This window comes from Dromiciops gliroides, chromosome 2, assembly GCF_019393635.1.
Source record: "Dromiciops gliroides isolate mDroGli1 chromosome 2, mDroGli1.pri, whole genome shotgun sequence".
NCBI lineage: Eukaryota > Metazoa > Chordata > Mammalia > Microbiotheria > Microbiotheriidae > Dromiciops > Dromiciops gliroides.
Genome location: NC_057862.1, coordinates 137,943,667 through 137,970,343, shown reverse-complemented (window position 1 = coordinate 137,970,343; position 26,677 = coordinate 137,943,667). Strand labels below are relative to the sequence as shown.

The following is a 26,677-nucleotide window of genomic DNA, read 5'->3' as shown; positions in this document are numbered from 1 at the left end:
TAGAATAAGATGAACTTATCTTATACAACTTAGTTTCGATGGCTACTTAGAATTTCATATTCTAACTTTACTCCTAAAGTCATTTCTGCTTTGATTTAACCTATCTTGTACAGTTTCACAGAAACACAGACTTTCAGATGGGGAAAGGACTTTTGAGATCACAGATCTATTGGCTACCATGGGAGTATTCAGGAAGACTATTGTTCTTATTCATAACACAATTAGCCAGTGACCCATGTAGGGTCACAAAATAATAAGCTGCCACTGTGACCAAAACTGTATAAGACGATATTTCCTGCTGAACAACAAATTGCTATGTAAGAAGATTGAGCAAAGCTACAAAGGCAATGTTTTCCCCTCTTCTGTGCATCACGAGATAATTTCTGGTTGTCTTGTGTGTGTCTGTAAAGTGAAACTGGCATCCGTGCATCCAAATCGATTTGGCTGTTTCCCTGTTTAGGGTGAAAGAAGCCAAGAAGGAGGATAAATATTTAACTACAATCAAAGACTGAAGCTGGCCTGCGTGTGAGCTGATGGCTAACTGCCTGAACCCAAGCTTTATTTCCTTTGGAATTCTCTCTCCTCAATCTTCTTGGCTTCGGAGAGTTACTTCGCAGGTGGTTAATACATAAGAATTTCCTGAAGGAGCATAGGCTATCCTTTGCCAAATCAAAGTCTAATTGTTTGAGCCCTCTTATCTTCAAGGCATTTAGCTTAGAAGCTACTAAGGCTAACTCCAGCTTTTCATTACCAGAAAGCTACAGGGTAGGGCTTGGGAAAAAAATAAAATGAAACAAAAGACCTAAACTTTTATTTTAGCATAACAAAATATTACCTGATACTCCCTGATTATAATCTAATGAGAAAGAAAAGAAAGGAGAAAAGATGTCCAAGGAAACTTTGACAACTGCTGAAGATATTTCTAAAGTAAACTTATTGACAATATATAATTAATGACATAATTAATATTATATGTATAAGAGTACAATTATTATAATTATATATGCATATATGATTTCTATATATGCATGTAGAACAAGTAAAGTTATATCTTAAGGGATTGCCAATATCAAGAACAAAATAAAAATTTCTATAGCATTTTAAGGTGTACATAGTGTCTTACCCATAAAAACTCTGTTAGGTAAGTAATGCAAGGATTGTTATTCTCATTTTGTGGATGTGGAATCTAGGGTTTGGAGAGTTCATGATTTTTACCCAGTATTCTATAGCTGATGTCAGAGTTGGGATCTGAACCTAGGTCTTCTGACTCCAAAGTATTATGCTCTTTTCGTTATATGAGTTTGCCTAAATAAAGCAAGGGCAGCTAGGTGGTTCAGTGGCTAGAGCACTGGCCCTGGAGAACATGAGTTCAAAACCAGCCTCAGATCCTTACTAGCTGTGTGACTCTGGGCAAGTCACATAACCCTGTTGGCCTCAGTTTCCTCATCTGTAAAATGAGCTGGAGAAAGAAATGGTAAACCACTCCAGTATCTTTGCCAAGAAAACCCCAGATGGGGTCCTGAAGAGTCACACATGACTGAAACAACTCACCAAAAACAAACGAAACCTCAACCCTTTAGAACTGTTCAGCTAACCTTGGACTAGCATTAAAGTCTCTCACAGGTGGGGAGGTAGAAATCCTGAAAAGTGGTCTCTTTCCACTGATTTATAAAATAAAAGTTTGCTTTGCAATGGTGTTAGTTACCTTTTCATCATATACAATTCTGGGCCTGATCTCAGGGGCCTGGTAGCCAGGGGTACCCTCCACTCCAAGAGCACCTTCATGAAAAGACTGCCGAGAAATCCCGTAGTCAGAGAGTTTGATATTGATGTGTTCTTTGACATCAAGGGACCAAACTAAAATGTTGTCAGATTTCAGGTCGCAGAATATGATGTTCTTCTTATGAAGGTAGGCCAGGCCTGAAACAATCTGATAGGCTATTTTCTGTGTAAGCATGTGCCCCAGGGGCATAAAAGAAGAACCTTTTCAAAGGAAGGAAAAAAGCCAAATTCAATATAGCAAATAACTCTTTGCCCACCCTCACCCACTCCAGTCATATATTACTGATGTGATAATACTGACTCCTCTTTTTGGCATTTAAAGTCCTTTATAACCTGGTGTGATGAAATAATGGGATTTAGCAGATACTCAAAGACCCACCTGGAGATTAATCTAGACTGATTGAACCAAGTGAGAGTGACTGACTGCTGATTAGCCTACTTCAAGTTAACTGGATTGTAATCACACCTGGCTAGCCCTTAAGAAGGTATTGTTCTCAGAAACTAGACTGTGAACTCAACTTGAGAACACCTTCAAAGCCAATGGATTTGGAGGACAGCAACCAATCAGCTTGAAGCAGTGTGTAAGGACCGCCTCTGTTCTAGATCTATAAAAAGCTTCCACAATCAGCTTGCTAGAGAGTTCCTGATTAAAGCAGGCTCGTGGAGGAGGACTTGAGGAAGAACCCAACCAGGCTGGAACTCTAGGCTAGGTAGGACTTCTTTTTCTTAACTTTCTGAACTCCTTGTAAATATCTGTATGCTTTAATAAATGTTTAATGCCCAAAGACTGGTACTGAAGCTTTTTAATTTAAGGCAACCACAATTTAGATTTTAAACATCACACTGGCCAACTTCTACTCCCCTTCCTGCATTCTACAGTCCAGCCTAACTGACCTTCTTGCTATTCTTCACATGAGTTCTTCCATCTCTGTGTCATCTCTAGCTACCCTCCATCTATGGAATGCATTCCTTTCTCACCTCCTAGAATTGCTGATTTTCTTGAAGACCCAGTTCAATGACTGGGTCTCGTTTATTAAATGCCTGCTTTAATAAATTCTTGCTGAGGGGCAGCTAGGTGGCACAGTGGATAAAGCACTGGCCCTGGATTCAGGAGGACCTGAGTTCAAATCCAGCCTCAGACACTTGACACTTACTAGCTGTGTGACTCTGGGCAAGTCACTTAACCCCCATTGCCCCTCGCAAAAATAAATAAATAAATTCTTGCTGAGTGGCTGATGTGTTTTGATAAACTTCTAAATTCAGTGTCTTACCAAGCCACAAGCCAGAAGAGATTCAGAATCATGTCAATGAAATATTACTGAGCTTTTAAAAAATTAGCATTTCATTTATGATATGATATCTCAATAACATCAATGAGTCAAAATTTCTGCAGATTAACCAACCTCAAAGGCTGTATCTTGCTATACTGTAAACATTTTGTTGGTATATTTATGGATTTTCATCAAGAACAACTATAGGGGAAAAATCAATTTGCATGCTATTTCCTCCATTTCAAAATACAAAGAACACTTTCACAGATAGTTTAAAGTTTAGAATTCCCTGTTTTTTAGGATAGACTGGTGATTTTACAGTTTAAGGAATTAACCATTAACTAAAAAAAAAACACCACACCAACTAAGCACATTCTTTAAACGATTGAAATATCTCAATTATGTTAACTTTCCATTACAGAATAGCTACAGAGCTGACCTCAAAGCCAGGAAGACCTGGGTTCAACTCCCATCTCTGACACATACTGGCTATGGCACCCAGGCAAATTACAATATTTAAATGCTCTAGGCAGCTCTTTCTCTAAGTTGCAAAGCAGGTACTGACTGGCATTGGTAGAGGGAGTTCTCTAATATGGGAGTTCCCTGAACTGATAAAGTCTTGAGTCCAGTCCCTACCCCTATCTTGATCCCAAAGTATTTTAGTCCATAGGACAATTACCTTTTTATTGCTAGAGAGTGACACCCCATGAACTTTCAGGGACTCCTCTAGATTAGTGATGAGCTTACTCTCTCTTCTGCCTGTTGCCCCTTAGGAGAGTGGTGTGTTTTGCTATAGTTAAGGATGCAGCCCATGGCCATGGAAGAGAGAAGCTATCAGCCAATTCTCACTGATCTGATCAAATATTTCAGTGCTTTCCTCTACAAGTTACAGCATGTTTCTTGAACACTAAGAGACTCAGTGAGTGAAAGCAATCACACCATTCCACACATTATTACTAAGGAAAAGAGAGGCTCTCAGTTGTTACCTTTGGACTTTTCAGAAAGCACAGTAGTGAGACTACCCAAGGGGGCGAGTTCTAGAGCAAAGCAGAGAGGATGGATGCTAATTCCAATCAAGGAAACGATACACGGATGTTGTAGGGAATGCAGCATACTGGCTTCTTGCCGGAATTCAGAAAAGTTCTTCATGGCATCCATGGCCCGTAGGTGCTTCAGCATGGAATCTGAAAAGACAAGGTAGAAAGCCTACTTTCAGTTAAGCAAAGAACAAGAGAACAGAACCAAGATACAAAAAATGTCCACAAGAGTTCAATGACCATATACATAGGAAGACTGTGTGCAAAGTAAGCCATGCTTGTATTGGCTCTAGTCCTGCACACTGGGACATAAATTAAATTATGTACTTCCCAAAGAGGTGTGGGCCTACAGGGAGACCCACAAAGACAAGGGTCCCTCTTTCTTGAATATTTAGTTATTTTGCATATAACAGAGAGAAAAGGTTCCTTCTGAAATAATGCCTCAGTACAGTGGTCTCCAAAATGGGAGATAAGGAATGACTTTGAAGGGGCTATAGCTCAACCTCACAGGGTGGGTGACCAATTTATAAGACTGTGGAAAGACAGGTCATCACCTCCTACCTTGAATCCATAGCCAGTTGTGGACTTATTTGCAACACAACTCCATCATGCCCTTCAACATTCTCCTAGTCTGACTCTTCCCAAAGCTGTCCCTTTCTTACTAACTGCAGCTGGTTTTGGCCTCTTAGAGTGATTAACCCAGGGGCAGCTAGGTGGCACAGTGGATAAAGCACCAGCCCTGGATTCAGGAGGACCTGAGTTCAAATCTGGCCTCAGACACTTGACATTTAACTAGCTGTGTAACCCTGGGCAAGATACTTAGCCCTCATTGCCCTGCAAAAAAACAAAAACAAAAACCAAAACCAACCCTAATCCAGACACCCACAACAGCTGAACGGCAGCGATTTCTGTTGCCCACCCCTACTCTTTTTTTTTTTTTTAGTGAGGCAATTGGGGCTAAGTGACTTGCCCAGGGTCACACAGCTAGTAAGTGTTAAGTGTCTGAGGCCGGATTTGAACTCAGGTACTCCTGACTCCAGGGCCAGTGCTCTATCCACTGTGCCATCTAGCTGCCCTACTCTTACAATGCTCACACCCCATCTTCTGGATCATAACAGCAGCTGGCTCTGCACTTGAGGCACTGGCCAGTAAGGTCAAGTATCACACAATTCGCTGTCATAGATGGGTTGCAATTGTACTGTCCTCCCCAAACTCAGTGCTTTTCCCAACTTTCTATTTTTTAATGAGGGTGCTGCCACTCTTGAGGTCTCTTGGGTCCTCAGCTCCTTTATCCTTGATTCCTCACTCCTCAAACTGACAATGCTCTCTTCAAAGTTATCAATAACTTCATTTTTTTTTTTGTGGGGCAATGAGGGTTAAGTGACTTGCCCAGGGTCACACAGCTAGTAAGAGTTAAGTATCTGAGGCCAGATTTGAACTCAGGTCCTCCTGAATCCAGGGCTAGTGCTTTATCCATTGTGTCGCCTAGATGCCCCCTCAATAACTTCTTAATTACCAAGCATGATCTTTTTTCAATCTTAAGTCTTCCTGACCTCTCTCTAGCAATTGACCTTGTTGTCCATATTCTCCTCCTGTATATTTACTCTCTTCTCTTTGAATTATCCATCTGTCTCTCATTCATAACCTCAGCATCATCCTCAATGCCGCAGTCTTCCTCATCTCCCATACCTGACTCTACATTTCTTGACTCTATCCTTCTCTAATCACACAATCACCAGCCTATTTCAGAACTTTTTTTTTTAAACCTCTTGCAGGAATTATCACAATAACCTCCTAATTGGTTTCTCCACCTTTTTCAATTCATGCACTACATGGCTACCAAAGTGATTTTTCCTGAAAAGCAGATCTGACAGTGTCATTGCTCTACTCAATAAACTCCAATGACTTCCTATGAACTCTAAGATCAAATATAATTTCATTTTTACCATATCTTTTTAAATTTCTATTTTTGTGGAAGTTTACAATGTACATACTTATTACTACAGTAGTTCATGTATGCAATTTACAAAAAAAATTATAAATAACGGGGGAGTGTGCAATTTAAAAAAATTGATGGGCTGTATAATCAAAAAGATCTGGGGACCAGGGTCTTAGCAGCCTAGAATTAAATTTAACCTATTTTTGATATTTTGTGTAATTTTAGCAATTACAAGTTATCAAAATGGTAGTACTAACTTAAATTATCGTTAACTTGAGGATATTCATTCATTCATTAAACCTTCACTTGACATTTATTGAGCACATACTAAATAAAAGGCAATATGTTAAGTACTGCATTTGGAGGCAGTCTGGCATAGTGGAAAGACTTGGAATTAAGAGTGACAGGTTCAGGGGCAGCTAGGTGGCGCAGAGGATAAAGCACCAGCCCTGGATTCAGGAGTACCTGAGTTCAAATCCAGCCTCAGACACTTGACACTTACTAGCTGTATGACCCTGGGCAAGTCACTTAACCCCCATTGCCCCTCCAAAAAAAACCCAAAACAAAAACCCAAGAGTGACCGGTTCAAATTCTGCTTTGGATACTGGCTGTATGACCACTGAGAGATCACCTAACCCCTGTGATTCTCAATTTTCTCATCTACAGGAGAGATATAATACTACCTCCCATATCTATCTTTTAGTGTAGTTGCAGAATCAAATGAGATAATGTAGGTAAAACATTTTGCAAGTTTTAAAGTGCTTTAAGAAAATCTCCTATGATAAGCCCTCTCCTAAAAGAGTTTAAAATACTAGAAAGCCCCTCTAGTGGCAGTAGGGTTGTCCTTTGTTTGAATCTTGGCTCTGCAGCATATCTCTGTAAAGTTGGGCAAGTCACTTAAAGTCTCTGGGTCTCTCTCAGTTTCCTTATTTGAAACAATGGAGTATAAGCCTCAAAGGTTCCTTCCAGCTTTAAAGCCATGATACTATGAATTGAGGGAGTTTTTATTTTGATGACTGATTTAACAGGGAAAAATGAGCATACAATATCCTCAGATGTGGCCAGATGCTGGGAACATCACACCTCTGATAAAACAGCATCTTGGATTTTTTCACAAATGTCTTCAAGTACTGCCCCTCAAGTGACAGGAGATGAAAAGAAAGTAGTGGGGAAAGTACTTTTGGACTGGTACACTCTAGAATAGGAGCCTAAACTCCAAATGTGTTTCTAATTTCTATGGTAGGCTCTGTGAAATATCATTCAGATTTGCAATTTGACCTTTCCAGTGAATATTCTCTGAATTATGTAGCAATAGCATTTTTTCTGACATGTTTGTGGTCGGATTTGAGACCAGGGCTAGAGAAAGGAAACCTTTGGTGCTATAGCTTCTTCAAACAGCATCACAGAATCTGGCTGCTCTAATACTGAGTCACATTTCCCCAATACGACGTAAACTCCTTGAAAGGAGAGACTTGTCTTGTCTTTGAATACCCATTGGGTAGCACAGTGCCGGACATATAGTTTTGTCTTTCTTGACTGATTGGTTATACTTCAGCCTCTCCCAGACCCTCTGTTGACAACATTTAACAATGGGGTCAACTGCTATTTTTGTTGTCTTCAATAGGAACTACTGTCCACTACTAGGTGTTACATAGCAACAGCTTTTCTATCATTAATGGTCTGTTATGAATTCAAATCAACAGAGTTAAAAACTCTGAGATGATTCCCTCAGTGAACTAATTCCCATGTGTATAAAATTCTGGCAGAGACAATTTAATGAAAATGAGCCCTGTAAAGATGACATAAGCTGACTTGTAAGATATAAGAGATGGGAAATTGTGCTCTTTAAAATGGAAATAAAAATATTTCTCTCAGAGGCCTACATTCCTCCCAATGGATCCTAAATAGTAAGACATCCCTGGGGTGTGAAGTAAAAATCTCTATTTGGAGAATGCCATTTAAATGCAAATTTCCTGTGGGTGTGAATATTATTTGTGTTCACTTCAAGGGGAGAAGAAAAAACCATACTCTTTTCCAAACCACTTCCTAAAAAGCTCTAGTCTAAGTTCTATGAGTAAGTCACTTCTCTTCAGTGGGCCTCAGTTTCCTCATCTGTAAAATGAGAGAGTTGAACCCACGTGATTTCTAAAAGCTCTTCCCTTCCCTGCTAACATTGAATGACTAACCTTCTTTTTTTTTTTTGGTGAGGCAATTGGGGTTAAGTGACTTGCTCAGGGTCACACAGCTAGTAAGTGTCAATGTTCTGAGGTCGGATTTGAACTCAGGTACTCCTGACTCCAGGGCTGGTGCTCTATCCACTGCGCTACCTAGCTGCCCCGAATGACTAACCTTCTTATCTCTCTGTGTTCAGTTGGGGAGAAATAAAAAAAAAATTCCTTTTTTACCTACCTTGCTACATCCCTTTAAGCTTGGTGGATTAGAGGATGGTATTGAAGAGAAAGGTGGAGGAAGAGAAGACCCCACTTGAAGTTCTCACCTCTGACTCATACTAGTCACTTAACCTCTCAGTGCTTTGGGCAAATTTCTTAGAATATATGTTTCAGAGAAAGTGCTGACTTGCATTGGCAAAAGTTTTCCCACCTTGGAACTCCTTATCCCAGTGATGTCACAGGTCCAGCCCCTGTCACCCTCCCTATGTAGGTGTGCTTGAGAAAGGGTAAATAATTCAAATCCTGAGAATGAAATATTCTGGTTTATGGTTTGAAATTCCTATTGATTAGTAACCCTGGCCTCAGACCAACGTCTGAAAGTCAGATCAAGATGGAAGGAAACCGAGGCAGAGGGGTGAACTTGCTTTGCTAAAATAGCTCAGTGAATCAGATGGTCAACTAGGGGTCACAATCAGACTCCCTCAACATTTTGTGTTTACCATCACAGGATCCTACATACAGTTGCTAAGCAACAGAACTCCAGGCCACAATCTAATGGCACATTTACCATTCCTACAGCCTGTCTCAAAATCCATTGTGAACAAAGAAAGCTTCCCCTTTCATGTCTTCAGACACACACACACACACACACACACACACACACACACACACAGAGTCTGCCCATTTTTGACTCTGTATTTATACAGCTGCAGGCATTGCTCTAAGGAAGGGAGATGATTTGTGGTGCATTCTGTTCTCTACAGGGAGCAGATACTTGGAAGGAAAGGATACTGAACAAGGATCCCTGTTTACCTGCTGTAGCATTAGCAAAGTTCTTGAATTTTTTGAGCTGAAATCTCTTCACAGCCACTGGTTTCCCGTGGTACTGTGCCTGGTATATGACGGTTCCACTTCCACCTTGGCCCAGAACATTGTTTTCATTTTCACTGCATTCTAACTTGTTATTTTCCAGAAATAGCCTGCAATGAATGTAACACAAATGATTAGCCTGGTAGGAACTACACTTCAAACATTCCTGTGGAGTGCCTCCTCATAGCTCCCTATATTTGGAAGAGAACCCACAGAAAGTGTGGAGTTCGTCAGATGTTATGTCCACTGCATAACAGCTTATTCAGACTTCTCCTGGAGATAAGTGAGTTAAATCCCCAAAGCATTTATTAGTGTTAGGCACTATGCTGGTACAAAGCCAGAAACAAAACAAGTCCTACCCTCAAGAAGCTTACATACTTCAACTTGTATTCTGATCATTTAGGGAATAGGCCCTAATGATGATGAACTGATCTGTCCAGGTATGGTAAAAAAAATGGACATTACACTTGGGTTATTTCATAATGGTCAAGAAAAAACAACCTGCAAGAATAGAGAACGCTAGGTCCTTCCTTGAGACACTCTTAACTAAGATTCTATGCTTGGTAGTGTAGTAGATAGAACACTAGGCCTGGAGTCAATTCTGGCCTCGGATACTAACTAGCTGTGTGACCCTGGGTAAATCACTTAACCCTGTTGGCCTCAGTTTCCACATCTGTAAAATGAGCTGGAGAAGGAAATGGCAAACCACTCCAGTATTTTTGCCAAGAAAACCCCAAATGGGGCCACTGAGAGTTAGATATGACTGAACAACAACATGAAAATTTTCCTCATTTCTTCCAATTTCCTGCCCAGCATTGATTCATTCTTCTCCCTTTCTTTCTTCTGGAAGGTTGGGAGGTAGGAGAAGAGAACCATCTAAAATCCTTTTTCCTCCCGATCTCAAGCTTAGTTGACACTATAGCATATACCTACATGTTTTTTGTTTGTTTGGTTTTTGGTTTTTGGTGAGGCACTTGGGGTTAAGTGACTTGCCCAGGGTCACACAACTAGTAAGTGTCAAGTGTCTGAGGCCGGATTTAAACTCAGGTAATCTGGAATCCAAGACCGGTGCTTTATTTATCCCCTGCGCCACCTAGCCGTCCCTATACTTACATGTTTTAAAAGGCTTTTACATCTGCTTCCTTTTCCAGATTGTCTCACTGTCAAACCAAGGTTGTACATTTTGTGAAAAAGCTGTGTTTTAATTTCTGACTTTTCTCTCTTGATGCTACTGACCAAATTGCTGTTACTTATGAGGCAATTCATCATTTTCCATTATTTTCCAGAGACAGGTTTCACATCTGCTCAGACTTCAAACAGCTCAACTGCACTATACATCGATCAAATAAAACTAACAAATTATATCCCTCATCCAGGTTCTCAGGTAGACATGCTGGGACTGTCACCCCAAATGCTCATTAATAACTACCTGGACTTAGAAAGATACAGATTGTTAAAGGGTCTTATGTGACTAGCAGGCAGAGCTATGGAAATACTAGCAATTTATGCTAAAGCTGTTTGAAATGTGGCTTTCTGCTGGGACTCCACAGCATCTGGAAAGTTCTCTCAAAGAAATGATCCTAGAGATTTATATAAACTAGGGGGAAAGCACACACACACACATGGAAAAATGCTGCTTGACAAAGTTCAGGAATGATGGTTCAGTGGATGCCAGCATCTTTGTGGCACATCGTTTCAAACTCTAAGACCAGGCTGACTACTCTACGTCATCAAAGTCACCAGTGTGGCTTGTTCATATGTTTTTGGCCAGCCAAACAGGGTACAATATCCCCCCATGGGCTTATTAATCCCATTTGGATCATTATGGATTAAAAAAAACAAACCAGAAAACTCTCTATCAAGTAATTTACTTTCTTTCATCTGGGAGGATGGGCAGGATTGTCAGGAAGAACATGTCAGGAAAAAAAAAAAGAACCATTTAAATTCCCTTTTGTCCTCTTTATCTCAAGCCCAATCCATACTACAGTATATGTTTACCTGTTTTAGAAGAGTTTTACCTTTGTTTTCTTATCTGTGGAATCTGACTGTTAAACCAAAGTTGTCTAATTTTTGGAAAAACTGAACTTCTTTATACAATTAACCCATGTTATTGCCTCAGGAGTAGACTTGAGCCAGTGGTGACAACTTTTCTCTTCCTATCATGTTAAGATAAACTGAGTTTCATACAAGCTGAGCTCTTTCAGATGAGACTTAAACCAGGATAAATTTCAGTCTGGAAATGAACATTTTTACCTTTAGTCAGGGAAAAAAATGTGAGGCTTTGCCGCAAATGAGCTCTTGCCTATTTAAAAATATTTGAGGCTGGCCCCCAAAATATGGAGGCCAGGTGATCTTTAAAGAACAATAGTGACTCAATTAAAGATGAATTTATTTTAAAAAAGATGAATTTAGAAAAAAAGAAAGTGTATTTCATCCTATAACATTTTGCTTCTTATAATGTTCTTCTAAGACCTTGTACATATTCTTTCTTATAATCTCTTGCCATTTCAGAATTTAATTGTTTTTATTTCTCAAGCCTTTTGATGCACTTTGTGAGTAACAGAAACCTGGAAAAAAACCCGCCTTATATTTTCTAAATGAGTTTGCTGATTTCTCTGATGATGAATTTGGTAAGTTGAAAAGACTTATAAAATAGACTTGATCTTCAGTCTGAGATTCTTTTCTTTTCTTTTTTTCTTTTTCTCTTTCTTTTTTCTTTTTTTTTTGCAGGGCAATGGGGGTTGTGACTTGCCCAAGGTCACACAGCTAGTAAGTATAAGTATCTGAGGCCAGATTTGAACTCAGGTCCTCCTGAATCTGGGGCCGGTGCTTTATCTACAGCACCATCCAGCTGCTCCCGAGATTCTTTTCTAAGTGGAAAACCTAGAACCCTGGATTTTGAATCTTGGTTTTACAACACTCAATCATGTCTCCTAATTCTTTGGGGTGGGGGGAGGGACCCTGAAGAGAAGCAAATTTTCAAAGCATTTTGAGAAAATATGAAGTATTACTACAATTAAAAATGAAAGAAAAAATAGGCATAGTACTTGCCGTCAAAGAGGTGACAATCTATAGTAGAAATGAGATGTATATAGTTAATTTATATTAGAATGAGACAAATTCATAGAAGTCAGTAAGAGTAGTATAAAGAATCTGAGAAAAAAGAAATCATCTTTAGTTGAGAGATCAGGGAAAGCCTCAAAGGGGTATTGAGAAATCAAATAGAATGTCACAACCCAAAATTTGCTGGAAACTAATGAGGAAGGCCAAGTTGAAACATCATCTTTAGTGACCACTTCCTATTGGGTGATATGAGAAAATGTTTTATATTTTCTTCAAAAGCTTATTTCCAGCATTGTTATCTTAAGTTAGTAGTAGACAGCATCACCACAAAGGCTTAAGGAATTCAAATATTCAGTCTTGAAGTAGCAGTTATAAAAGTGGTTTGATAAAAGGGAAAATGAAAGCAGATTGCTGGGAACCTTTCCTATTCTTGAATATCTGCTGGAGACCCATTCTAATTTATCTTCTGTTTGTTGAGCAAGCAGCAGAGTAGAAACTGGGACTGAGAGCAAGCTCAGCAGAAAGATAGTTTCAGCTTATTTATCAGAAAGAAAATGGAATACACCCAGGATACTGATGGTTTGACTTTCAAAGGTAATCATTTTTGCTCCTACTTTTTCACTAGCTGTCCTTGTCCAAGCAATGAAAACATAAAATAAAAATCACTTGCTTCTTTTCAGGGAGGAGATGCTGAGAATCTCTCTCTCTCTCTCTCTCTCTCTCTCTCTCTCTCTCTCTCTCTCTCATTCCTCCCCTCCCTCCCCCTCCCCCTTCCCCTTCCTGGTTACTGTCTTTTTCTCAGCTAGAAGTGTAGATGACCATCAAGGGCCTGATTGCAGTGCTGATCAGGATTAAAGCTTTCAGCTCCATTTCTCTGATCTGGGCTGCTTCACCCCTCTTTAGCCAGCCTGGTGGCCCTCTCTTCTCTGAGGTACACCATATTAGTGCCACACTTTGTGTGGACACCTGATCAGCTTTACCCTTTTTTTTTTTTTTGCGGGGCGATGGGGGTTAAGTGACTTGCCCAGGGTCACACAGCTAGTAAGTGTCAAGTGTCTGAGGCCAGATTTGAACTCAGGTACTCCTGAATCCAAGGCCGGTGCTTTATCCACTGTGCCACCTAGCCGCACCCCCCCACCCCCCAGCTTTAGCTTTACTACAGTTAAGAACTCATGAACTCAAGTAATCTACCAAGAGGCTGAGAATCTCAAAAAGAATCTACTGAATGATCAAGAAAATATTGGCATGATTAAGGCAAAATACAGGAAGCTAGGTGGTACAGTGGATAGAGCATGTAATGATTGGAATGACGCCACCTTCTGGAGAGTTACTGTAGGAAAGCTCCACCATGAAGAGAAGACTTCTGAGGACAAGCCATTCGGCTTTCCTTGGCTTCAGGAGGTGACATTTGCTCATGGGTACTGTCAATCAAGGCTACCAGCTAATTAGCTTGGAGGTATATGTGCACTCGAGTAGATGGAATGTTCCCAGTTTCACAGGAGGCTTGTGGGATGAAGGAGGTGTGGCTCACTCTTTCATGAGGACTCTCGTGGAGAGTGGAGCTAAAATGAGCGCTCCCTGAGATGGGCATCTAGGCCTCTTTCTCTCTCTTCACCAAATTCTTATTCTCCTTAATAAATGCTTAAAAGTCTAACTCTTGCTAAAGCTTGTATTTTATTGGCAACCACTCATTAGATATTTTAGACAGACTAGCTAGAATTTTAGCCCTTATAAGCACTGGGCCTAGAGTCAAGAAAACCTGAGTTCAAATCCAGCCTGAAACATGTATTAGCTGTGTCACCCTGGGCAAATTATTTAACCCTGCTGGCCTCATACGTAAAATGAGCTAGAGAAGGAAATGGCAAATCACTCTGGTATCTTTGCCAAGAAAACTCCAAATGGGGCCACAAAGAGTAAGACATGACTAAAACTATTCAACAACAACAACAATAATAGTGCAAAACGTAGTTTACAATGTTGCTGGTATACTCTGGTTTGGTGAAGACACGGTCAGAAGTGATATAGATTAAGCTGTTAGCAGAGGAGGCAGATTGGAATCTACTTCATTGGTCACTTTGAAAAGTATTTGCAGAGAAGATGGAATGATTCAAAATAGATCTGTTAAATGCAGTCTGTTTATATTACCTTGCAGGAAAATCAGTCATAAATAACTCTGGGACCAGCTCTTGCAAAGGAACAGGAATGTCTGAGTGACTGGGACATGTGATAAAGTCTTGCTCGATTGCAGTCAGGACACAGTCCTCCATATCAAAGTATTGCACATCTTCTGTTTTTTCATTCAAGTCATTTTGTTGAGTTCTTGAAGACTCACAGACGGGGCATGGGACATACTGCTCCATGAGCAAGGTACCATCACTCTCGGTAGCTGTAAGGGCTAAAAAGGAATGGATTTTGGTTAACACAAAGGCTGTACTTAGGGTTGTCCCCTGGCTGGACATTTTATCATAGAAGCCTGTTGTTCCTCATGCCCCATGGCTGCTTTTGTTTAAAATATCAGTAATCAGAATTGCATAACATAATATGTGATGTCTGCCCTAAAGACAACCACAGTGGTTAGGCCTATTCTGCATTCCTACTAAATCAGATAAGCTGAGGTCTTGACCCACAAGTAAAATATGCTGTTTTTCATATGTGCTATTGATCCAAGATGTGGGCCTTAGGTTATTTTTTTAGGAGCTGTAAAAAGATTTCTACTCACGCACCTGCTCTCTCATTTGGCCCACCTGGGTAATCATAAGTTTGTGGGGCAGGGGGCATAAGTCTGTAGGATAGGCACAGCATGTGACTATAGGGATTCAATTTAGACCTCATTGGTACTTCACACTAACTGCTCATCCAGAATCAGAACAATTTATTCTATAATAACTACATTATTATAACAGCTTTGAAAGATTTAAGAATTGTGATCAACGCAATGACCAGCCATGATTCCAGAGGACAGATGATTGAAGCATGTTATTCACCTGTCTAGTAGGGGGGTGATGGACATAAGATGCAGAATGGGACATATATTTTTGGATATGGCTAATGTGGAAATTTGCTTTGTTTGATTATGCATATGTGTTAACAAGAATTTTGTTTTTCTTTCTTTTTTTGGAGGGGAGGAGTAGGAAGGAAAAGAAAAAATGCTTCTTGAAAAAAAATTTTTTTTAAAAAAGAAAGTGTTTGTAACAAATTTGAACCAGTCCACGAAACTCTGACTACTAATTTAATTCAACTAGAATTTATGATGCTAATACTATGTGTAGAGTCTCAAAAGAGTTAAATTCGGGGTGGGAGACATAAATTTATTTTTCTCTTTAAGTCCTTCTCTTCCCATTTTGAGCTTCTTTCTGTCTTGGTAGGGTCTTAATCCTGCCATGAATTGCAATGAGCTTCTATACCTGAGGTTATAGTGGGTTGGATGGTCTAGGATAGAGAATTTAGTTGATTTTTTTAAACCACAGCATAATTTGGGCTATAAAACTATTTTAAATCAATAAACATTTAGGAATCTTTGGTGGAAAGAAAACCATATTTACCTACACCTATTTTTTGAGGGTGATTGTAAGGTTGAGATTTGGCATGTAATGTATAGAATCAGTGATGAGCTGTAATAGGTTGGAAGTCAGAATTATACAATTTCATATATAAGTACATATGAGCATATTCCTACCACATTTCCCTTTGTGTGACTTTCCCTGAATTTGCAGACTTCTGGTGCTCAAACTGAATGAGATTCCCCCCAGCCCTTTTCATTAATCAGGCAGTCATTGTCTTAGCATACTAAATGATTCCATATTCATTACAGAGCTAATTCACTTAAAGCATCAGTCAACCAGGCAGTCAACAACACAGTGTGTAGAGCATTGTACTAGCTGCTGGCAATAGTTACACAGTACCTGGAAATAGAGATGTAAGAAAAAATGAAAGCAATGGATTCTAGCAGCTGACATAAATTAAAATACCCAGTCCCCAAGGACAACTTACCACCACCTACAAAAAGCCCTTGTATCACCCACGTTGTGGGGCCTCCTTTTCTGGTTACTCACCACCACTACCTTCAAACACTCTAGGGGCCTATATAATGAATGACATCTATGGATTCCAACTAGAAAAACCATCCTGAGTCACTTCCACTGAGCCATCAAATAATGGCATTCATTGTTCACAAAAGCCTTCCTTAAAGGCCCATAAAACACAGATTTCCTGGGACAGTCATAGGCTTACAGGATCATAGATAACAGAGCTGGAAGCAGCCCCCAAGGGTATATCAAATCCAGCCCTCTTCTTTTGCAGAGAAGAGAGCTGAAGTCTTGGGCAGTGAATGGCCCAAGGTGGTAAGGTGTAAGAAGGTAGTGATAATGGGTAGTAAGTGTCAGAGGTGGGATTTAAACTGAGGTCATCATAGCACTTCCCCATTCACAGACTCCAGTACCATAGGGGCCTAGAGCTGGAAGGGACCTTAGAAATCTACTCTGAACTCCTCATTTTAGAGATGAGGAAAATCCTGACTCCATGTTTTTTTTTTTTTTAAGTGAGGCATTTGGGGTGAAGTGACTTGCCCAGGGTCACACAGCTAGTAAGTGTTAAGTGTCTGAGGCCAGATTTGAACTCAGGTACCCCTGACTCCAGGGCCGGTGCTCTATCCACTGCGCCACCTAGCTGCCCCTAGACTCCATGTTTTTTAATGAAATGTTACAAAAAGAACATCTTTTTGTCAGATGACATGTACTAATAAGGGTTCAGAAGATTATGGCCACCATAATGTAACCTTTCAACCCTTTTCCTTATATCACTCTTCTAAACCCTTCCATCAGTTTTAAAACTATCTTCCAACTACCCTATGGATTCCTCAGTTATTGTATCAAAACAAAGACAGCACCACAAATGTTTTACCTCAGGATGATGGTTCTTTTGGATGAACTGGAGCTAAATAATAACAACAATAACAATAAGCATCTATATGGTAACTACTATGTGTTAAGCACTGTGCTATGAGCTTTAGAAATGGGGATAATAATGGTACTGACCTCCCAGGGTTGTTGTGAAGTTCAAATGAGGTAATATTGGTAAAGGAATTAGCACAGTGTCTGGCAGATAATAGGTACCACATAAATGTTAGCTATTATTATTATTATTAATCTCATTTGATCCTCATGACAATCATGAGAGGTAGGTGCTACTATCATCTCTATTTTACAGATGAGGAAATGGAGGCAAACAGAGATTAAGTGATTTGCCCAGGGTCATACAACTAATAAGTGTCTTGAGGTCAGCTCAATAAAGATTCCAGCTGAACCTTTTAAGTCAATATGCACAATATGTAGGAATGAGGCAGGGGGAAAAGCCTAAAATCATTCACTGTTAGGGCTGGTAGAAACCTGAGGTCAACTGGTCCCACCCATTCATTTTTACAGAGAAGGTCATTGAAGATTAAAGAGATTAAATACTTATTAACTGATAAATGTTAAGAGTTGCCCAATATAGGGCAGCTAGATGGTGCAGTGGATAAAGCACTGGCCCTGGATTCAGGAGGACCTGAGTTCAAATCCAGACTCAAACACTTGACACAGAATAGCTGTCACTTAACCCTTATTGCCCCGCCAAAAAAACCCCCAACAAACCCAAAACCCAACCCCCCCCCAAAAAAGAGTTGCCCAACATGAGTGAGTAGTAAACAGAATGATCATCAGAAATATTTTGTTCTGGAAGGCACACACGAGAATTATGGGGAGGGATCTGAGATCAGGTCTTGCTGTCTCTGAGTACCTGAAGAGGGAAGTTTTGTTGGGGTCCAGGTTAAACTAGAAGTCCTCCAAAGTACTTTCCCTGCTCTTGAGATTGTATGCAGAACTCTCAGGCCAGAGGATCTTTACACTATGATTGTTCCTTGTTCTCTGTTCTTCTCGGGTGGGTATGTTGCTCTGAGTCTTAGGATCTTAATTACAACACTTCTGGAGAAGTGGTTTACATTTACCTTGTAGTGTCTGGATGAAGGTGTAGACTGATGTAGATAAATGTAGTCAACTATTCTTTCCTTCTTCTAATAGCAGAAAGGTTGGTAGAGAAGAATTGCCGAGTTTTAAAAGCAACTCTTGTGTTCTGGTCACAGCGATTTCATTCTGAGTTGGCCATTTCCAAGAGCAAGTTTGCATTTTGGTGGAAAGCATACCTCTCCTAGTCCCTCCCGCCCCCCCCCCACTCCAATAAGTGATAATGACATCAAAAGTAGGAATATTTTGATACCCTGATTACTGAAGGAGTGTGCCAAAAAACTAAAAAAAGGGGGCGGGGGCTGATCAATGTCTGGCAAGCCCAGCCAAACTCTTTGAGTGACAATGGATCCCATTTAAGAGGTGTTCTGATTCTATTGAGCTGCAGAAGTCAGCTGCAAACAAGAACATTGGACAGAACTCTCTATCTACTGAAAAGCCCTCTTCCATTTGGACTCTCTGATGGACATCTTCCATGGCAAAGGCAAACCCCTCTGGTGAGTATACATCTCTGTTTTATGCCTTATTTGATATTAGTATCAGAAGGTTGTTGAGCAAAATGGTTTGTTGTTGTGGCTTTTAGGAATTGTCTAGGATTTTAACATAAAACTGGGAGATATCCTGGTGGAAGGAACCTTCTAATAAAGGCAGCAGTTTGTTTTACTAAAAATTCACCCTAAAATGGAATAAAAACATTTTTTTGGTCACTCTCTCATCTACAAATTCCAGTCCTTTCAATCAGGACTACAGAAGCCAATCAAAGTTTTAAGGGGCCATATGCATCTTTCTTTTACTATACTGAGGTTCAATTGTTTGTTTTTCACACACAACACATATGGGACATTCACATGGGAATCCCAAATCTCACATCTCTTATCCTGCCTTTTTTTTTTTTTTTTTGGCTTCAGCAGGACCTCCCCCATGTGGTCAAAACTACTACCAAATGGTCCTCACAATGGTCTTCTCTATGCTTTTGTTGCAGCTGAATACAGTCCAGTGAGAGTTCTGGAGGTAGTGCAGTAGATAAGATGTTGGGCTTGGAGTTAGAAGACCAGAGTTCACATCCGGCTTCAGACATGTACTAGTACAGAACATGGACAAATCACTTCTCCTCTGCCTGCCTCAGTTTTTTTTATCTATAAAATGGGATAATAAGGACACCTATCTCACAGACCTGATGTGAAAATAAAATAATATTTGTAAAATACTTTGCAAACTTGAAAGTGCTAGCTATTTTTATCATGCCAATGGAAGGAATAGAAATTAGCATTTATTAAGGAGTCTACTATGTTCTAGGGCAGCTGGGTGGCACAGTGGATAGACTGCTGGGTCTGGTGTCAGGAAGACATCTTCATGAGTTCAAATTTGGCTTCAGAAACTAACTGTGTGACCCTGGGCAAGTAACTTGACCCTGTTTGCCTCAGTTTCTTCATCTGTAAAATAAGCTGGAGAAGGAAATGGTAACCACTCCAGTATCTTTGCCAAGAAAACCTCAAATGAGGTCATGTAGAGTTAGACACAACTGAAACAACTGAGAAATAATAATAACAAAAGTAAATGGGTCTTCTATTTAGTCCTTATGTTGGTACTCCCTCTCTTTAGCATTTCCTGTTCAGTTTTTCTGTAGGAAGATACTGACACTTCCTCTGTCCTGTGGGGCTGGACAGGCCAAACTCAGGAGACTAGGTCATGGAGAAGAGTGTCAGGCACTTAGACCACAGCTACTTTCTCCCTACCCAATGAGGACCAGCAGGGTCAGATTCCTCCCCCTTGAATATGTATACTTCCTTGCTTTCAGAGTCAGTTCTACTCTGATTTGAGTCAGCTTAGGTGCTGTAGTGAATAAAGTATTAGACTTGGAGGCAGGAAGACCCAAGTTCAAATCCTGCCTCAGACTTGTATTAGCTATGTGTCCCTGGGCAAATCACCTTCTTGTCTCAGTTTCCTCATCTGTAAAATGAGCTGGAGTAGGAAATAGCCAACCGCTCTAGCATCTTTGCCAAGAAAACCCCAAATAGGGTCATGAAGAGTCTGCTGTGACTGACAACTAAACAACAATAGAGCTAAATCACAGATCCTGTGTCATGTCCAAATTCTCCCACATATCATCTGAGAGGATCTACCCACTATTTGGAGGCCCTCTACTTGGTATTTATTTGTCCATTTGACAGGTACTATTGCAGAATTAAGTCCACTCACTTGTTGTCCCTCACTCTTTTTGTTTTTTGTTTTTTTGTGGGGCAATGAGGGTTAAGTGACTTGCCCAAGGTCACACAGGTTGTAAGTATCTGAGGTCAGATTTGAACTCAGGTCCTCCTGAATCCAGGGCTAGTGCTTTCTCCACTGCACCACCTAGCTGCCCCCTTTTTTGTTGATTTTTTTTTTTGTCCCTCACTCTTAATATATGACCAGCCCTTTTTGTGATCATAGATTTCCTCCAACATTATTGTACTTATTGTACTTTTTATTTGTGGGTTATTTTTGGAAATGTGCTGCTGCCTATTTGTACCCACCACCACTGCCAATTGGGCTACCCACAACCTTCTTTCTTTGGAAGCTATGGTATGCTAGTATTCAAAACCCTACAGCATCATTGGGAGGGTATCTGTGCTAAAATGATCAAGTTTTGTGCCAGGGAGCAGTTCTTGATTGTTGAAATGACTGTAATTTCCTAAATGTAACACACCCTACTTTCGTCTTATTATTCAGCTCTGGACCCAATTCATTGTTTATCTGCAATGTCAGTCTCAGAAAGATGTACTAATATACTAACCACAGAATGCCCACCCAACTGCATGTCATTGTATAGACAAATCATTTTCATTCACTTAGTTTTTCCTATATGGATTGTAAGGCTGATTGTCTTTGAGCAAACGTAGATTTCATTAAGGAATCCTGCAATGTTCTTGGACATGAGTTCTTGTACATCTATCGGTCTGTCTGTCTTGGACTAGGTTTGTCCATCTTGTCTAGGCTGGAAGTACAAGGGCTATTCATGGGCCCAATCCTACTACTGATATAAGTATAGAAGCTTTGATTTGTTCCATTTCCACTCTGGCCTGTTTTGCCCTTTTTAGGCAACCCAGGTGCTTCCCACTCCCAGAGATTCACAATACTGATGCACAAATTAGTGTGGACACCCTATTGGAACATTCCGCTATAGCTCAGAACTCCTGAGCTCAAGAGATCCACCAGTCTCAGCCTCCCTAGTATCTGGGATTACAGACATATATACCACCATGCTTTCCTGGGCTTGAGTTCTTGGTTAATAGGAATTTTTTCTAAGTAATGCTTTTATTGTGAATTGCAAAGGCACATTAAAATAAAATTAAGACATAATTAAATAATATATACTTACCAGGAAACCACTGGTCTATCAAGGAATTGATATGATCAGTGATGAAAGCCATGGCTGAGAAATCTCTCATTTCTGACTGACAAATTATTTTTATTCCTCCACTTTTTTTCTTCTTCCAGTTGATATCAGAGGATTCAACACTACAATTGAGAAATAAAAAGAATCATATTATCCTTTGCAGTTGGATTTGGATGATTTCACTAACATTCATATTTGGATGCTTTTCTGTATTGCTAGATTTCTTAATGTCCATCTACATAACTACCCTCTCTATTCTTTATCCTCTTACCATCCATCAATTGTGTCTCTTTTCCCCTTTGTCTTCCTATTCCTTAGTAATCCTATTGAATTAAAGTATATGTAAAATAGTTATATTATCTAACAAATCTTATTTTTGATGTATATAATAAATATTTTAAATGTCAGCTTAAATTTTTTAAAAACTTAAAACTTAAGGGGCAGCTAGGTGGCGCAGTGGATAAAATACTGGTCTTGGATTCAGGAGGACCTGAGTTCAAATCCGGCCTAAGACACTTGACACTTAGTAGCTGTGTAGCCCTGGGCAAGTCATTTAACCTTTATTGCCCCGCAAAAAAAAAAAAAAAAAAGAAGAAACCCCTCATTAAACCTCTCCCACCCACTCCATCTCCCCAAACTCATATTATATATAAAGCCTTATTTTCCTGTAGTGTGTTGTAATGGAAAGAACATTGGACCAAGAGTCAAAAGTGTATAAGGGGGGAGCTAACTGACGCAGTGGATAAAGCACCAGTCCTGGATTTAGGAGGACCTGAGTTCAAATTTGGCCTCAGACACTTGATACTTATTAGCTGTGTGACCCTGGGCAAGTCACTTAACCCTTATTGCTCCCCCTCCAAAAGTATATTAGTCCTGGCTCCTCTAAACACTAGATTTATGAACCTGAGCAATTCATTTAACCCCTGTGCCTCAGTTTCTCCATCTTGGGAAAATAGGGAGTGTGGACCGGATGATATCTAAGGTTACTGCTGGCTCTAAAATTACATGAGACTAAAATGTACATGCCTTTTTTTCCCCTGTGGGTCAGTGGTTTTGTTCAGTGGCTACTGACTCTCACCAGAGAGAGGGGTCAAGTAAGCTTTATACCTGGTTATCTATTAACCAATAGAGACCCACAGTGACTTTAGCAAAGAGAGTTAAGTTCTCCTTCACACAGACCAAATCATGGCACATTCTATTGCCCATTTTGAACTAGAACCCTTAAAACAAAACAAGACCAAGAAAAACATTTTTCCTGGGTCAAGAAAATACTTTTTAGAAGGGTGTTCTGTCTGAATCATACTCCAGTGATGATGCTTAGTCTATTTTAGCATGAGAAGTTCATACTCATAATAGAATTAGCAAGACATACCTACTGCCCTTGAATACCAACTGTTTACTGGTGATAATTTTTGGGACCATCTGCACTAATCAAATCATATTTAAAGTGTTGTTTTCAGTTCATAGTGTCACAGTTTCGGGACACTGATAAGCCTGAAGAACATTCAGAGGAAGGTAAACAAAATGATCAAAGGCCTTGGTAGGAAGATTGCCTGAAGGAACTGGGCATTTAATTAATTAATTTATTTTTTTTAGGAACTGGGCATTTTAAGGTTGAGGAAGAGAAGCCTCAGTGAATACAGGATAGCCATCTTCCAAGATTTGAAGAACTGTTGCTATCATGCAAAAGAGGGATTAGATTTGTTCTTTTAGACCCCAGAAGGCAGAACAAGGAACAATGGGTGGCAAACAGGTTTCATGTCAGAAAAAGTCTATTCTCTTCTATAAAAAAATGCTTTAATGGCCAACTTTCCTTCTTTTTATTTTTTTTGGGGGGGGGAGAGGTGGATCCTGTCTCTAGACCCAAGTCCTTCCAATCTCATATCCTTTCAACCTCACCTAATAATCAGAACTGTCTAATAGTAGAATGGGCTGCTTCCAATGTTATTCACTGGAAGCTTTCAAGAAGGGGTCAGGAGACCATTTATTAGGTATGTTATAGTAGGGATTCCTACTGGGTATGGAATAGATGAGATGGATAACCTTTGAAGTCCCTTCCAACTCTCAAATTCTGACTCTGAGCCATGCTCTTTTGAATTCCGAGGCATAGTCAAATGGCATAAAGATTGGCACAAGCAGGGAAATAGGTTTATTATTTGTTTCTCCACTTTAAGCCTTTTCTATATTTTTATAATACATGACTCCTCCCATCCCCCTTTACTCTGGGCCAGGGAATGTCTATTGAAAAGGTCCATAGGGTGTGGGGAAGTCTTGTACATTTTTAAGTTGGATGCCCTCAAATTTCTATTTGGCCAGTAGAACCTACATTCCAAAACAGTAGAACTTAGGATTTAAAGTTAATGACTGTAGAATCTCGGCACAAAGAATTTTAATATTTTACCTGCAACATTTAGTTACTCCCATAATGTTACCTAAACTTGACCCAAAACAATGTTGGGTTACATTAAAATATTACCTGAGATAGCCCCCATCAAATGTGACCAGGAGACCTTCTTGCCAGTATATGGTCTGGTTTCTTTTCACTCTAAATGTGCTACAGCGGTTTCTCTGGCTGCCCATAAAACTGTAAATGGTTACTTTTCTGTTCCTGCTTTTGGTATTCTTCTTGTTTTCAAAAAGCTGAAAAATGTAGAAAAATGACACACCTTTGTAATTTTATCCCCAAGTTACAAAGAGAACTTTTTGTCTTAAGCCGGTAGGGCAATACACTTCCATATTAGGTCTTGCTGGTGTTGCTGATGGTTGTCAATAACCAATGTTTGAGGGTTTTTTGTTTGTTTGTTTGTTTTTGGTGAGGCAATTGGGGTTAAGTGACTTGCCCAAGGTCACAGAGCTAGTAAGTGTTAAGTGTCTGAGGCCGGATTTGAACTCAGGTCCTCCTGACTCCAGGGCCGGTGCTCTATCCACTGCGCCACCTAGATGCCCAATGTTTGAGTTTTAAATTAAGGCCTATAACTTACTGAATATATTAGGTCCAACTTCCTGCTACTTTCCCCACTGAAGGTCTGTATACCACAAAAATGTATCTTTGTTTTGTAGCTGTTTCTAGATGTGTTTTGGTCATAGATCCATATAGTTCCACATTCAATTCAATTCATTTAAATAAAAATTTATTAGGGGCAGCTAGGTGGCACAGTGGATAAAGCACTGGCCCTGGATTCAGGAGGACCTGAGTTCAAATCTGGCCTCAGACACTTGACACTTACTAGCTCTGTGACCCGGGGCAAGTCACTTAACCCTCATTGCCCTGCCCCCCCCCCCCAAATTATTAAGTGACTACTATTAGAGTTGGAAAAGAAGTCAAAAAGCATCTAGTCAAACTCACATGGAAAGAAGAATCCCAGTATGCCCAACAAATGCTAATCCAATATTTTCTTTAAGATGTCCAGTAAGGCCTGTCTGGTTATGCCATGTCTGGAGCATTCAAGTGCAGACTCCACATTTTAAGAAGGACAAATACTAGTTAGTTGATTTATATTCATTATCCATTGTGGGGCAACAATAATACATTATATTCATATACCCCGGTTTGTTTATCCATTTCCTGACTGCTAAACACATAGATCGTTTCTAGATATTTGTTTTTATAAATGCTGTTGTGGATATTTTTGTGTATCTGAATGTTTTGTCTTCCCTTGCTATCATTAATTTCTTTTGCAAAGACCAAGTAGTGGGATCTCTGGATCAAAGGATACAAGTATTTTGGTAACTTTTATTGAACAATTGTAAATTCATTTCCAGAAAAATTAGACCAATTCATAATTCCTCTAGTAGTGAGTTAACTTGTCTGTCTTACCATAGCCTTTTAAAAACTGGATTTCCCCATCTTTTACAATTTGGTGGATGTGAAGTAATGCCATAGAGTTGTTTTTTTTTAAGTAATAAACATTTTTATTTATATATAAAAAAAAGATGTCCAGTAAGGGAGAATCTATGACTTCTTGAGGGAGCCCATTTGATATGTCTAGTAAGATTTATTTCATGACATAAAGACTAAATTTTGCTCTTTGCATCTCCCATGCATTGCTCTGACTCCCTGGGGCCAAACAGTACAAGCTTAATATTTCTTCCACACAACTGTCTTTTAAATATTTGAGGACATTTATCACAGTTCCTGAGTCTTCTCTTCTCCATCTTAAACATCCTCTGTTCTTTCCACTGATCTTCATATGGCATGAACTTGAAGCCCCTGACCATCATGGTTGACCAAACTGGTTGCTTTGGGCAAGGATTAAATCAGATCCAGGTCATGTTCTCACAGAGCCTATAATCTAAATAGTCTAAAGTGGGACAGGAACTATGAAAAGAGGAGTCTGAAATTAGGTCAGCTTTATTTAAGAATCATTGCCCATGTGGAAAAGCCTGGAGAGATGTGTTCTTTCACATCGAGTTCTTTTAATCAGTCTACCCTCTTGGCATTAAAAATGGATCATTTCTCCCACTGTTAAGGTACGTGTTAAAATTTATGATCTTCATGCTTAGCTCTTGTACTCATTTTCTTCATGCTTCAGCAAGCCTGGAAGATCACAAAGCACCTCTTTCTACTGATTAGATTCAAAATACAGGAAAAGTACATATATCTGGGTTTAGATATTAGAAGGGGTAAAAAAAAAACTTTTTCAGGAAAGAATGGTGGGTCAGTGGGTGGAACTTACCTTGAAGTGACCCCTGAAGGAAAGAAAACTGTACCATGATAGTACAATTTAATAGCACATTTATACTAGGAAGTAAAATGCTAATGGTAATGTGAATTACTCAACAACTAGTGTTGCATGGAGAAATGTAATGACCATTATCTTTCATCAAATTAACTTGAATTGACAACTATCATTCTTTTTAATAGCACTAAATATACCCACAACAGTTCTTTGTGACTATTAGGAGTAGCTTACTCTTAATAGACTAAATCCTGGGTTCTGAATGAACCATCCA

At 39.7% G+C, this 26,677-nt stretch overlaps 1 protein-coding gene across 4 annotated transcripts in view; it reads right to left on the bottom strand.

Annotated features, from left to right (window-relative positions):
- Positions 1-26,677, bottom strand: part of LRRK1 (leucine rich repeat kinase 1) — a 174,837-nt gene that overhangs the window by 21,398 nt on the left and 126,762 nt on the right. For all 4 annotated transcript variants that reach the window (XM_043989261.1, XM_043989258.1, XM_043989260.1 and 1 more), the window contains 6 exons: positions 24,201-24,364; positions 21,707-21,846; positions 14,498-14,747; positions 9,233-9,399; positions 4,040-4,237; positions 1,706-1,983 (listed from right to left, as the gene is read on the bottom strand). In XM_043989261.1, the coding sequence (XP_043845196.1) occupies positions 1,706-1,983; positions 4,040-4,237; positions 9,233-9,399; positions 14,498-14,747; positions 21,707-21,846; positions 24,201-24,364 (1,197 nt within the window). The remainder of the gene's footprint in view (positions 1-1,705; positions 1,984-4,039; positions 4,238-9,232; positions 9,400-14,497; positions 14,748-21,706; positions 21,847-24,200; positions 24,365-26,677) is intronic.